The 13090-nt window shown below is 45.7% G+C and overlaps 1 protein-coding gene across 9 annotated transcripts in view; it reads left to right on the plus strand.

Annotated features, from left to right (window-relative positions):
* The window catches only part of DNM2 (dynamin 2), an 85522-nt gene that overhangs the window by 14988 nt on the left and 57444 nt on the right, over positions 1-13090 (plus strand). For 8 of the 9 annotated variants that reach the window (XM_036459443.2, XM_036459439.2, XM_036459441.2 and 5 more), the window contains exon 2: positions 12332-12405. In XM_036459443.2, coding sequence (XP_036315336.1) covers positions 12332-12405 — 74 coding nt within the window. Of the gene's footprint in view, positions 1-7144; positions 7189-12331; positions 12406-13090 lie in introns of those variants that run through there. The other variant, XM_036459445.1, reaches the window with a different exon arrangement.

Genomic DNA, 13090 nt, shown 5'->3' on the forward strand with positions numbered 1-13090 from the left:
TTGAACCTGGGACCCTTCAGTCCACAGGCCGATGCTCTATCCACTGAGCCAAACCGGTTTCAGCAAAACCACATTTCTTTATTACTGTAGCTTTATAGTAAGTCTTGAATCAGGCTGGGAGAGTCTTCTTTGTTTATTTTTTCCAAAATGGTTTTGGCCAGTCAAATTCCTTTGCCTTTACATATAAATTTTATAGTCAGGTTGTTGATTTTGATTTTTTTTTTTAATTGATCTTTTTACAGAGAGGAAGGGAGAGAGATAAAGAGTTAGAAACATCGATGAGAGAGAAACATAGATCAGCTGCCTCTTGCACCCCCCCCAGTGGGGATGTGCCCGCAACTAAGGTACATGCCCTTGACTGGAATCAAACCCGGGACCTTTCAGTTTGCAGGCCGGCACTCTATTCACTGAGCCAAACCGGTCTCGGCTGTACTATAGTTTTTATCATTATTTTAAAATGTACTCTTTCTACTTATTAAAATAAGTTTTGCTATAAAACAGTATGCCATTGTATACCCACAGCAGCCTCATACATCTCATTTTTACTGCTTCTCTTGATTGCATCATTTCTCTGCACTTGATTTAATCATGTATTGTTTTGTACAGTAGGCTATTTAGGTTCGTGGCCTTTGAGAAATAGGCTATATTACATAGCCTAGTTGTGTAGTAAGCTCTACCATCTAGTTTTGTGTCTGTATACTCATGATCTTTACACAACAATTACATTGTTTAATGATGCATTTCTCAGTTATTAAGCAGTGCATGACAGTATTTTCTCCCATTATGTGTGAACATATGGCATCCTTTGAAGCAGAAAGTTTGAAATTTTGATGAAATCTCATTTATCTTTAAAATTTTTTTTTCTTTTTAAATATATTTTATTGATTTTTTACAGAGAGGAAGGGAGAGAGATAGAGAGCTAGAAACGTCGATGAGAGAGAATCATCAATCAGCTGCCTCCTGCACACCCCCCACCTGGGACGCGCCCGCAACCAAGACACACGCCCCTGACCGGAATCGAACCCAGGACCCCTCAGTCCGCAGGCCGACGCTCTATCCACTGAGCCAAACCAGTCCCAGCAAATGTTTTATAGTTTTAGCTATTGCATTTAGGTCTCTGATCCATTTGAATTCATTTTTATATATAGTGTAAGGTAGGATTCCAGCTTTCTTCTTTTGCTGGAAAAGGCTATTTTCCCCTCATTGAATGGTCATGGCACTCTTGGTTGAAAATCAGTTGGCAATAAATGCAAGAGTATGCTTCTGGATTCTCAAATCTATTCCCTTGATCCTTATGTCTACCCTAATGCCAGTACCACAGAATCTTTATTACTGTACCTTTATAATAAATTGTGAAATTGGGAAATGTGATTTCTTCAACTTTGTTCTCCCTACTCCCCACCCCCCAAGCTTGTTTTGGCCATCTTTGTCCCTTGCATTTCCATATGAATTTTAGGATCAACTTATGCATTCTGCAAAAAAAAAAAAATGCTTTTTGGGATTTTGATAGGGGCTGCATTGAATTTGTAGATCTATGAATGCAAGCTATCTTTTCATTTATTTAGGTTTTTAATTTATTTCATTAGTTTTTAGTGTAAACGTTTGTACTTTTTTTTGGAAGAAAAAATGTATTTATTTAATGGAAGGGATATACAAAGGGAAAGACTGAGCCAAGGGGATATTAAGTTGATGATGGCAGCACCCAGGAGCTGGAGTTTCATCTTTATATGTAGTCTGTGGTGGGAAGCTCTTATCATTGGGTCTTGGGGCTTAGCACGTGAATGGAAAGCGAATGCGCAATCAGATGTTTTTAGAACAATTTTAATTCCTTATGTGATCTGATTCCTGGTGCCCAGTAAGTTTTCCTGGTCTTTGTTCTCCTGTGGTGGGAAGCTTATAAATGGCCGTTAAGATTACATTGTCCTATAGTCCTAACAGACAGGCAAGCATATTTAAGGGTACATACCCGAGGTCCAATGCAGATGGCCCAGACTCAGTACTGTTCTCCCTTTGAGCTTCCATATTTTGAGCTATTCAGATGGTTGGTGTAACTGCTACTGTTGTCAGGGGAAGATGCCAGTGTGGATAAAAAGGGGCCACATGCTAACCTGACTAGCTCAGGGAAGGTCTGCATGGTGGCCTTGCAAACTCAAGAGACCTCTCATCTTTTGATTATCTATACTAGGGGTGTCGAACTCAATCAGAGAAGGGGCCAAAATCTAAAATCCAGCCTAAATCGTGGGCCGAATGGTTTATTGAACAGTCATAAACTGTCATTGTGATGGAAACGCAGCGGAGTGCAGTGATGACAGCGCGGTGCGGGCCACATTGCAAGGCCTGGCGGGACGGATTTGGCCCGTGGGCCTTGTGTTTGACACCTGTGATCTATACTAATAAAAGGGTAATATGCTAATTAGACTGGATAGACCGACATCTTTTGGACGCCCTTCTGGACAAAGCCACAGTGGCAGGGGCCATGGCAGAGTGCTTAGGGGCGATCAGGCAGGCAGACAGAAGGGGTTAGGGGTGATCAGGCAGGCAGGCAGATGAGTGGTTAGGAACTAGCGGTCCCGGATTGTGAGAGGGATGTCTGACTGATCCCTGCAGTTGGACATCCCCCAAGGGGTCCCAGATTGGAGAGGGTGCAGGCCAGGCTGAGAGACCCTCTTATACCCATGCCCAAATTTCGTGCACTGGGCCTCTAGTCTATATATATAAAAACCTAAGCACTGACCACCAGGGGACAGATGCTCAGTGCACAGAATTGGGCTCCCTCTTGCCTGGATTGGGTCTATGGGGATTGGGCTCCCTCCTGTCTGGATCGGGTCTGCGGGAATTGGGCTGAAACCAGCTCTCCAACATCCCCTGAGGGGTCCAGGGTTGCGAGAGGGTGCAGGCCAGGCCGAGGGACCCCACTGGTGCACAAATTTGTTCACCGGGCCTCTAGTAATGTATAAAAAACAAGGTGCAAAACTGTTATTCTCTGGAGCATTATCTCAGTCCATTGGGATTCTGCTTCCCTGTGTGGTTCACGTACTAGGCAGTGAGTTGAGCTCTGGATGATGACTCTGATCAAGGGTGTGGGGCTGTGTGTTGTGTTGGAGGGTGGGGAGAGGTCAGCAGGGGACTGCTGTGGCTAGAGAAGCTCACTCTTGGAGCTGGCTCTCTCAGCAACTAAGTTTGTATTTCTTTTGTTGAATTTTCCCCAATTATTCTTATTTTTTAATCCTCACCTGATGATATTTTCCCATTGATTTTTAGAAAGGATGGAAAGACAGAGAAATATCAATGTGACAGAGGCACATATATTGGTTGCCTCCTGCACATGCCCTGACCAGGACCTGGGCCGGGAATGAACCTGCTCTTGACTGGAATGGAACCCGGGACACTTCAGTCCAAAGGCAGGCCGGCTCTATCCACTGAGCCAAAGGGCCCAAGTATTTTTTTTATTTTTATGCTGTTGTAAATATAGAATTCTTTCTTTAGTTTCATTTTTAGATTAACTGCTACTGTACAATAATATAACTGATTTTTGTATATTAATCTTATATTCTGCAACCTTGCTGAACTTACTATCTCTGATAGTTTATTATTTTTTTGGGGGGGGGGGATGGTAGGTAGATTTCTAAACATTGTCTATAGACATGATCATGTTATCTGTGAATAGTTTTCCTCCTTCCTTTGTCTTTACCTCTTTTTCTTACCCAATTGCCCTGGCTAGAAACCTCCAGTACAGTGTTGAATAGCACTGTGAGTAGACATCCTTATTTTATTCCTGATCCTAGAGGGCAAGCTTTCAGTGCTTCACCATGAAGTATTGTTAGCTGTGGGTTTGTGTGGATGTTCATTATCAGGTTGAGGATTTCCCTGATTTCCCTTCTATTCCTAGTTTGTTGAGTGTTTTTTATTTTTTATCATGGAATGGTGTTGGATTTTGTCTAATGCTTTTTATTTATCTATTGATAATTTTGTTAATATGATGTATTGTATTGATTGATTTTGACATTTTTGGATCACTGTTGCATTTCTGGGATAAATCCCACTTGCCTATAGTGCATAATTCTTTTTATGTTATTATATTTGTGTTAGTAATTTGTTGAGGATTTTGTGTATGTGTCTATATTCATAAGAAATATCAGTCTGTAGTTTTCCGGATGATGTCCATTTTGTCTTTTAATTGTAGTTTTGAAGTGGTTGTGTAAGGCAGCAAGTTCAGGTGTTTACCTGTGCCGCCATCTTGGTTTCTCTTTGTAGTTTTCTTATATTTGTTATATTTGTATATTTCTTATATTTTGTATTGATATATTTGTTCGAATTCACCAAACTTTTTTCTAAAAACTTTAATGGGTTATAATTGATATACAAAAAATTACAATCTTTCATTTTCTTTGAGATACATGTTTACATTTATACATTTTCCCTGTGCTTGTTGCTTTAGCTGTATCCTATAGGTTTTCCTATGTTGTTTTTTTCATTTTCATTCATCTCAAAGTATTTTCTAATTTCCTTGTGATTTTTTCTCTCTATCTCATTGGTTATTTAGGAACCTGTCGTTTAATTTGCATATAGTAGTGAATTGCCCACGATTTCCTTCTTTTGTTTTCTAACTTCATTCCATTGTGGCCAGATAGCATACTTTGTAAAATTTCAGCCCTTTTATATGCCTTCCTAGAGAATGCTCCATGTGCTATTGGTAACAACGTGTAGACAGTCCTTGGGTTACATCGGACTCGATGTACTTGATGGTTACGTTGCCATCTCCCATTTATTTATAAAAAAAGTTCCATCATTTCGATGTATGTACATATGCGCTTTATGTTTTTTATTATTTACTGTATTTACTGCAAGTAAAGGTCAGAAATTGTTACCTTTCTTTTAAATTTTTTTTATTTTATTGTTTCACTTCATTACTGCTCCATGTGAGTGACGAAGGTGCTTATGTAGGTGGGTTCTGACTTACGGCGAAAATCGCATTATATCGGTAACCCGAGGATCTACTGTTGCTGTTTAGTGGATTGTTCTATACATGTCTGTTAACTCTTGTTGATTTATTGTGGTGTTGACATTTTCTGTTTCCTGGTTGATCTTTTGTTCAGTGTTCTATCGTTTTTGAAGATAGGTATTGATGTTTTCCAGCTATTATTATTGCTGTATTTCCCTTGCCCCATGCTATTTTTACAGCTGTGTAGTGTTCCTCAGTCTGGACCAATCCCACTAAGTCCTGTTACTCTTCTACATGAGCTTTTAATTTTCGGGTTTTCTAGTATCCCCCTCCTGATAGAGCCTTTGGGGTCTTCAAGCTTGTGTGTCTGCTGTGCCTAGGGCTGGTTCCTGTAAGGGAGATGCTGTGTTGGAGATGAAGCGGATTTAGAATCATCTTGCCAGGTCTGCCTGGAAAGGCTGTGCCAATATCCTCCTGAGGTGCTAAGGAGGAGAGTCGAGTCCCCTGTCACCTTTGTGAGGTGTCCTATGGAATAGAATCTTTTTTTTAAAATTAATATATTTTATTGATTTTTCGCAGAGTGGAAGGGAGAGAGATAGAGAGCTAGAAACATCGATGAGAGAGATACATCTACCAGCTGCCTCCTGCACACCCCCCACCGGGGATGTGCCCGCAACCAATGTAGATGCCCTTGACCAGAATTGAACCTGGTACCTTTCGGTCCGCAGGCCGACGCTCTATCCACTGAGCCAAACCGGTTTCGGATGGAATGGAATCTTAAATTTGCCAGGCACTGGGTTACTGTGACTCATCCTAATTCTGCTGACAACTTGACGGGGTTGGCGCTGTTATTATCCCCGTTTTACAGATTGAACAACAAGTTTAGGAAAGTGACAACCCTTGTCCAGGTCACATGGCGAGGCTGCTGTGGCTGAGCTGTTCAGCTTTGGGGCTTCTCAGTACAACTGAAAAGTTACAAATTAATATTTGCTTGGTATAAAAGTTATAATAGTCTTAAAGACAGAAACCCAGATCACATTGGAGGCTATAAAACAAAGTTTTCCATTTTCAATCCACAGACAACCTCCATCCAGGTTTGGCTATCTTCTCCAAGCTGTTGTCCCTACTTAGGCCAGAAACATACACAAACATTAAAAAAAAAAAAAAAAAAAAAGGCAAAATTGGAGGACACTATCCGTTCTGTCCATCTCATTTGGTTTTCAGCACTGTAGCCTGAATTGCTTCCTGGGCCAGTTCCAAGGCCAAATTAGCCAATTTCCTGCTGATGGATATCAAAGTGGTTAATGGGTTTCACTCTGTAAAGCGCTGCCGCAGGGAGTGGCCATCCTTGCAAACCACTTAGGAGAGCAGACTGGTCAGTAGGGGCAGTCAGAGGAGGTGACGTCTGTGCTGAGGAGACATTCCAGGCAGGGAATCAGCATTTTTAAAGGCCCTGAGCAAGAATAGGTTTTGACTTTCTCTTGACCTCTAGGTTTGACTGGAATTAATGAGTAGGTGGAGGTGGGGGCTAAGAGCAGGAAGGTTACAGGGCAATTGCTTAGGGCCTCGGAGGCCATAGGAACGCTTTGGAGCAGAGGAGAGATGTGATCCTGACTCATTGTAAGTTTTCCTTTGATTTTATAGGGCAAACATTCTTTTGGGCTCCACAATAAGAACTTTTCAAAGCCTTTTAATTACCCTCTGAGACATGGCATTATTCCCACTTACCAAATGAGAAAACTGAGGCACAAAGAGGTGACTTGTGACTTGCCTTGCCCATATTGTCCAGAAAGGAGAGGGCAGTGCCTGGATTCCAGCTGGGCTCTCGCCAGGACAGCAAGTTGCCATGGGCTACTTCCTGCTTTTGCTCCCTGCCTGGCCTGTCAGTTGAGACCATGGATCAGGTGACACTAGGGCTGAGTGCCAAGGGCGGGCCTGGCTCTGGAAGCTGCAGAATTCCTGGGCAGGGTGCAACCTGCTGGGAATTTTGTGAAGGGGTGGTGACTAGAGTGGGATGGTAAAAGCCAATAAGATGTCTTCCCATCCCACTGCCTTCTGAGCAGCATTCTCATTTGTACAATGGCAGGTTTGGTTTTTCACCCCATAAGCATTGCTCATCTGCCTCGTGCCTGGCTCCGTGTTGCAAGCTGGGGAGAGGCTTGAGAACGTGCCAGGCAGAGGACCCTGCCCCCATGAGGCGACCACTCTACTGAGTGGATGGCTGGGAAGGGGCAGATCACAGTCAGGTAAACAAACCAGTAAACTGGAGGTTGCCAGTTATGACTAGAATTGAGAATTGATCAGGATGGCGTGTGACAGAAGGAAGCTGCTTCATATTAGGGGTTAGCGTAGGGAGGAGACAGATTGGCTAGGAGTTGCCTGCTGGCCAGTTGAATGCTACAGGGAGAGGGTCCAAGCCCAGGAGCAGACAGTATAAATCTCTTAAGGCAGGAGCTTGTGTGGTGTTTTGGGGGAACATTGAGGAGGCCAGGAGGAGGTGAGGACAGGGAGGTGACTGGGCAGATCATGCAGGACCTTGTGGGCTGTGGGGAGGGAGGCGAAGCCTGGGAGGGTTTTGAACAGATGGGGCACATACCACAACTTGGCATCCAAAGGTGTCCTATGGCCACTGAAGAAAACAGTGTGTGGGCAGCCTGAGGGTGCGATTGCACTATTGTGTATTGACCCTGGCCTTATTCCTTCAGTGTTGCTAGAGGGTTTGATGAGATGTTGCCTGTGGTGGCCAGTGGTCCTTGTGGGTGGTCATGACTGAGGCCCCGGAGCGTGGGACTCCGCTGACATTGTGCTAAGGTCCGGCCACACTGAGGCTTTGAGTGACTCCAGAAGGGTGTGGTGATAAGGAAGGGATCCCAGCCCAGGGCCCTTGCCGGGTGCCTATTACCAGGTTGGTCAGGCAAAGGGTGGCCGGGGCATTCACTGGATCTGGGTTGGGCTTGTTGCTGACTCATCCTCTGCTGGCTTATCTGTTTATTTTCTCTTCCCTGGGAAGGCCTGACCACCTGCCAGCCTGGGGTGTTGGCCTCCCTTGTTCCCCCCTGCAGGAGCTCCCATGCCCTTGTTGGCTGGAAGTCAAAGGGCTCCTGTTGGGGCCTTGCGCTCTGTTCAGGGGACATTCACTGAGCCCTCATCACCTTCCAGAGGAGGTGGCCCATTTTATTTTTTTATTTATTTAAAATATATTTTTATTGTTTTTTTACAGAGAGGGATAGAGAGTTAGAAACATTGATGAGAGAGAAACATTGATCAGCCACCTCCTGCACACCCCCTACTGGGGATGTGCCCGCAACCAAGGCACATGCCCCTGACCGGAATCGAACCCAGGACCCTTGAGTCCACAAGCCGACGCTCTTATCCACTGAGCCAAACCGGCTTCGGCAAGGTAGCCCATTTTAGAGTTGGTAAACTAAGGCTCCACAGGGTGAAGTGACTCATGCCAGGTCACACAGCCAGCCGGGCCCTCTTTGGTGGTTGGGCGGCATCCTCCCATCCCACAGGTAGCCGAGCCAGTGTTCAGAGAGGGTGGAGACCTGTCCAGGGCTTGTGGAGGCAAAGCTGACCTTTGAACCCAGGCTGTCTGGCTCCAGAGTCCATGGACTAGACCTCCCCTGGAGCCTGAATTGGTGTGTAGAGGATGTGTATATGGGAAGAAGGGGTACATTTCACTGCATCTGTCTATAGGTGAATGAGCAGGGCCTGTGGGGAAGGATTTCCTGGCAGAGGGTACAGCCCTGTGCCTATACCTGTTTGCTGGTACCCAGCTGTCCTCTGAGGTGGGTGGAGTTACACACCCCTCCACCCCCTTACTGATGAGGAAACCATTCCAAGAAGCAGGAAAGCCAGCCCAAGGTCATACAGCCTGGGTGCATGGTGGCCCTTGTAGCACTGGGGAAGAAGGAGGAGGGAGGTGGAACCTTCGAGCCACAGTGAGGGATGTGGTGACCCGTGGAACGTGGGTGGGGTCAAGGAAGAGGAAGCAGATGACTGAAGCTTGAAAGTCACCCCAGATAAATGGACAGTCAGAGCTGTCCCCGAGGAGCTGCTTGGGGGAGGTTTTCTTCACCACGCCGCCGTGAAGGCCCCAAGAGCGCCCCTGCTGCTGTGTGCCAGGACTGCTGTGGGGGGAGGGAGGGCCTTAGGACACAGCTGGACAGGCTCCTCTTCACCGAGCCCCTTGGAAATTTCTGGGGGCTGCTTTTTGGGGGCTGAACAGGCTGAGAGTGGGTATTGCTGCTCCCTTTACTCAGCAGTCCAGGAGCTTCTAGAAATGCAATGAGATGAGTCCCAGGGCTCCTGGCTTGTGAGGGCCTCCCTGTCTGCCCATCCTCATCCTCCAGGCTTCTCCCCAACGGCTCTGCCTCCTTCACCCAGGCTGTGTCCTCCACTCATACTTCCTGCTCACCATGAAGTCCCAGCCACAGAAAGCCACCTTCCCCTGTATGGGCCCAGAGCTGTGTGGTTTCTCTTGGGCATCATGCTAGCCCTTGTGTTCTCAGGCTCTCATTGTCCAGTCCATGTCTGTGGTGTCATCATTGCACTCACGGGCTGACACCATCGCCCTCCTCCCCCAAGACATGCCCAGAACAGTCACAGAGGACAACACGTACCAATGCCGTGGCAGAAGGCCTGGCCCTGGCTGGGGAGACGCTGGCGGCTTCTGTGTCAGGTGTTTGGGCCCAGAGGCCTGATGACCTGGTGGTCAGAGGCTCAGACCCCATGGGCTACAGTCATGCTCACCCCACTCCTGATCACTAGGGGACCTTGCAGAGCTGCCTGTCCTCTGGGCCCAGTTGCAGACTCATCTTTGTGGTTCTCGTCATGGTTAAGTAGGTAAAAGTAGGTAAATCCATGGAAGGTTCTCAGTTCCCGGTATACAGCGAGCACTTAACAACAGTTAACTACATTTTTTAAAAAGTAATTTTTCGGAGTCAGAAATTCATAGGGTTGATAATGCACAATTCAAAGATGTTCCAGAACATGCAATGACTTTTCCCTGCCAGCAGGCCCCAGCCTCCATGGGCTCCATTTTGTGGTTGTTTTTTCCTTTAGTTGCAGAACACACACACACATTTCTGCATCTTTGTTTTCCTCAGTATATCCAGATGGAATTCAGATAAAAAGCTTGTGTGTGTGTGTGTGTGTGTGTGTGTGTGTGTGTGTGTGTATGTGTGTGTAGCTCCACAAGAGTGTGAATGGGCCCCAATTTATTTAATTAGACCCCTACCCTCACCCCCGTAGGCTTTAAAGTTCTTTAGGTCTGAGCTATTTTTACTGGGAAACTAACAAGATTGTAATGATTTTGTGGGAAAATTTTCATGCGTTGTTCTCTCTGTACTTTCCTGAGGATTATTTATTTATTGATTGATTGATTGATTTTTAGAGAGAGAAAGGAAGGGATAGGGAGGTAGGGAGGGAGGGGAAGGAGGAAGAAGAGGAGGAGAAGGAGAGAGAAACATCGATTTGATGTTCCACTTATTTATTTAGTTAGTTTTAAAAATATATATTTTATTGATTTTTTTACAGAGAGGAAGAGAGAGGGATAGAGAGTTAAAAACATCGACGAGAGAGAAACATCGATCAGCTGCCTCTTGCACACTCCCTACTGGGGATGTGCCCGCAACCAAGGTACATGCCATTGACTGGAATAGAACCTGGGACCTTTCAATCTGCAGGCCAACGCCCTATCCACTGAGCCAAACTGGTTTTGGCTGTTCCACTTATTTATGCATTCATTTTTTCTTCTTGTATGTGCCCTGACTGGGGCTTGAATCCTCAGCCTTGGTGTATCAGATGATGCTCAAACCAACTGAGCTCCCTGGCCTGGCCCTCTACTTTCCTGAGTCATAAGCATGTCCTCTTGGACTTATTTATATGTGTGATCTTTTATTGAGATTTAACTTAGATTCAGGAGCTCGCCCCATCTTAAGTGTATACTTTGATTTTTAAAATGAATGCATGCCCACACAGTAATCACTGGACAGATCATGACAGAGGGTGCTGTCATCATCCCAGAAAGTTTCCTCATGCGCCTACCGGTCGGTTACCCCAGAGGGAAGGAAACAACTGCTCTGATTTCTGTCAGCAGAGACTAGTTTTGCCTGTTCAACTTCAAGTCTACTCTGTGCCTCAGCAGGTGAAACAAGGGCGTATGTCAACAGAAGGCATGAGCTAGAATGTTCATAGCAGCTTTATTGTGGACCTGAACTTGGAAAAAACCCCAAATATCCCATCACCTAGTGAATGGGTGAACAAACTGTGGTCCATTCATGCAATGGAAGATGGGTCAGCAGGTAAAAGGAACTGTCTCCTCTGGCACTCTCTAGGGTCTCAGCAGGGCTCCCCAACACAAATAGGGTGCCCCTGAAACACTGTAATTGTCACATTATTGGGGAGCAAGGTGGCACCAATGGCACTAGGCTGCGAACTCAGGGCCACTATCATCTTGCCATATGAGGCACACCTGTACACCTGATCAGCCCCCCTTGCCCTATGTCCTGCACAGATTTCAGATAATCCAAATGTTTATCTCGGTACAAACCTTGTTTGAAATTCCCTGAGTCTAGATAGAACCTTTGCAGGCTTTAAAAGTCTCAAAATGCCACTTCTACTTCAGTGCCTGCTTGGCCTTCTGCTCCTTTGCTTTCCTTCCTTAATGGCCCAGGGTGGCTTCCATTCTCCCCGCTCTGCATGAATCCAAGTTTAATAGTGTGAGTCGGTGTAGGTAGTGCCTGTGTATTTCTGTATTTAAATACATGGCATATATATTTTTTATTAAACAGCTGTGCTGAGGAATCATTTACATTCTAGGAAAGTCATCCATTGCAAACGCAGTGATTTTTTGGTAAATTTACCGTAAATATTAGCAAACGTCCCCACAGTCCAATTTTAGAACATTTTCATCACCCCTGAAAGCTCCCTCCTCTCCATTTTCCACCCCTGGGCAATCATGATCCACTTCCTGCCTCTATCTGTTTGTCCTTTTGGGACAAACATCATTTCATATTTTGTCACTAGCTATTTTCCTTTTAGCCTTTATATCATACATATGGCATTATATTATTTTAAAACATGAAAGTAGGAAATGTACTAATCTCTTTGGGTCTGGGAGAGATGATTCAAATACTTAAGGAAAGCGCCTTTTGGCATGCTGGGCTGGAGCAGCCAGCCAGAGGGAAGTAGTTCCATTTGTTACCAGCCTCTGTCATATGCCTCTCTCCCGCCTCAGGATCCTCCAAGGCCAGAGCATTCCCCAGGGCCCCGCTGGGGTTGGTGTCTTTGCTGAGGTCGGGGATTGCGCCACCACGTGTGGTCACACTTCCTGTCCTGTAAACTGGCCTTATGAGTAATTTCTGTTCCTTTCTCCTCCCACAGGGACTTCCTTCCTCGAGGTTCGGGAATTGTCACCCGGCGGCCTCTCATTCTGCAGCTCATCTTCTCAAAAACAGGTATGGTGGGATGAGTCAAAGCTTTATCAGGAAGTGAAGGGGGGTGGGGGGTGTCATTGTGTCCTGCAGGAGCCAGGGGTCTTATGATGGATTCTCTGATGCTTGGGTTTGAGTTCATGTTTTTCATGTGTGCAGGGAAGTTGAAGCACAGTTCACTGAACACATACACCCATCCCAGCGTCCTCAGCCATTACCAGGCTGCCGGGTACCATCTGTGCTTGCTGTATTGTAGATAACATGTCTTTGCTGAATGCTTTCAAAATCAGTAGCAGACGTTGTGACACTTAACCCCAAATGCTTCAGTGCCCCATCCCTTGCAATTGGGCCATTTTGCAGTCAGAACACACCGAGAAAAGTAATCAGTCCTGCATATTATTTAATGTCCAGTCCATAGTAGGGGTGTCGAACTCAATCAGAGAAGGGGCCAAAATCTAAAATCCAGCCTAAATCGCGGGCCGAATGGTTTACTGAACAGTCATAAACTGTCATTGTGATGGAAACGCAGCGGAGTGCAGTGATGACAGCGCGGTGCGGGCCACATTGCAAGGCCTGGCGGGACGGATTTGGCCCGCGGGCCTTGTGTTTGACACATGTGCCATAGAGGTTGCCAGTTGTCCCCAAATATCCTCCCTGGCTGATTTACAGCTGCTCTGATAAGCCCACGCTACACTCCATTGTTATGGTT

Source organism: Pipistrellus kuhlii, unplaced genomic scaffold, assembly GCF_014108245.1.
Source record: "Pipistrellus kuhlii isolate mPipKuh1 unplaced genomic scaffold, mPipKuh1.p scaffold_m20_p_30, whole genome shotgun sequence".
NCBI classification, from domain to species: Eukaryota; Metazoa; Chordata; class Mammalia; order Chiroptera; family Vespertilionidae; genus Pipistrellus; species Pipistrellus kuhlii.